Source organism: Apaloderma vittatum, unplaced genomic scaffold (genome assembly GCF_000703405.1).
Source record: "Apaloderma vittatum isolate BGI_N311 unplaced genomic scaffold, ASM70340v1 scaffold26143, whole genome shotgun sequence".
Lineage (NCBI taxonomy): Eukaryota > Metazoa > Chordata > Aves > Trogoniformes > Trogonidae > Apaloderma > Apaloderma vittatum.
Window position 1 is genome coordinate 4228 of NW_009707824.1, and position 276 is coordinate 4503.

General features: G+C 60.9%; 1 protein-coding gene across 1 annotated transcript in view; it reads left to right on the plus strand.

The window, feature by feature from the left end:
• The window catches only part of NAV1 (neuron navigator 1), a gene marked incomplete at both ends in the record, with an annotated part of 7213 nt that overhangs the window by 4134 nt on the left and 2803 nt on the right, over window positions 1-276 (plus strand). The window contains 1 exon segment of the mRNA XM_009866356.1: window positions 8-184. Coding sequence (XP_009864658.1) covers window positions 8-184 — 177 coding nt within the window.

The window sequence follows — 276 nt, forward strand, 5'->3', positions numbered from 1 at the left end:
CGATCAGCTGCAGCAGCAGTGTTTTGGCTCAGTTTGGGCATGGTCAGGTGTGGTGGCTTGGCTCAACCTCACTGCTCCATCCCTAGATGTGTCCCCCATGGATGCCGTCAGCGCTGGCACCCAGAAGGACGAGCTGACGCTGCGGATCGTGGTGCGCATGCCGCCCCAGCACATCATCAAGGGGGTAAGTGTGGGCTGCCTGACCTGTCCTGGTGCCATATCCCTGGATAAGGGCCGGAGAGTTCGTCTCTGGGGCTGGATGAGGTGCTCCAACTC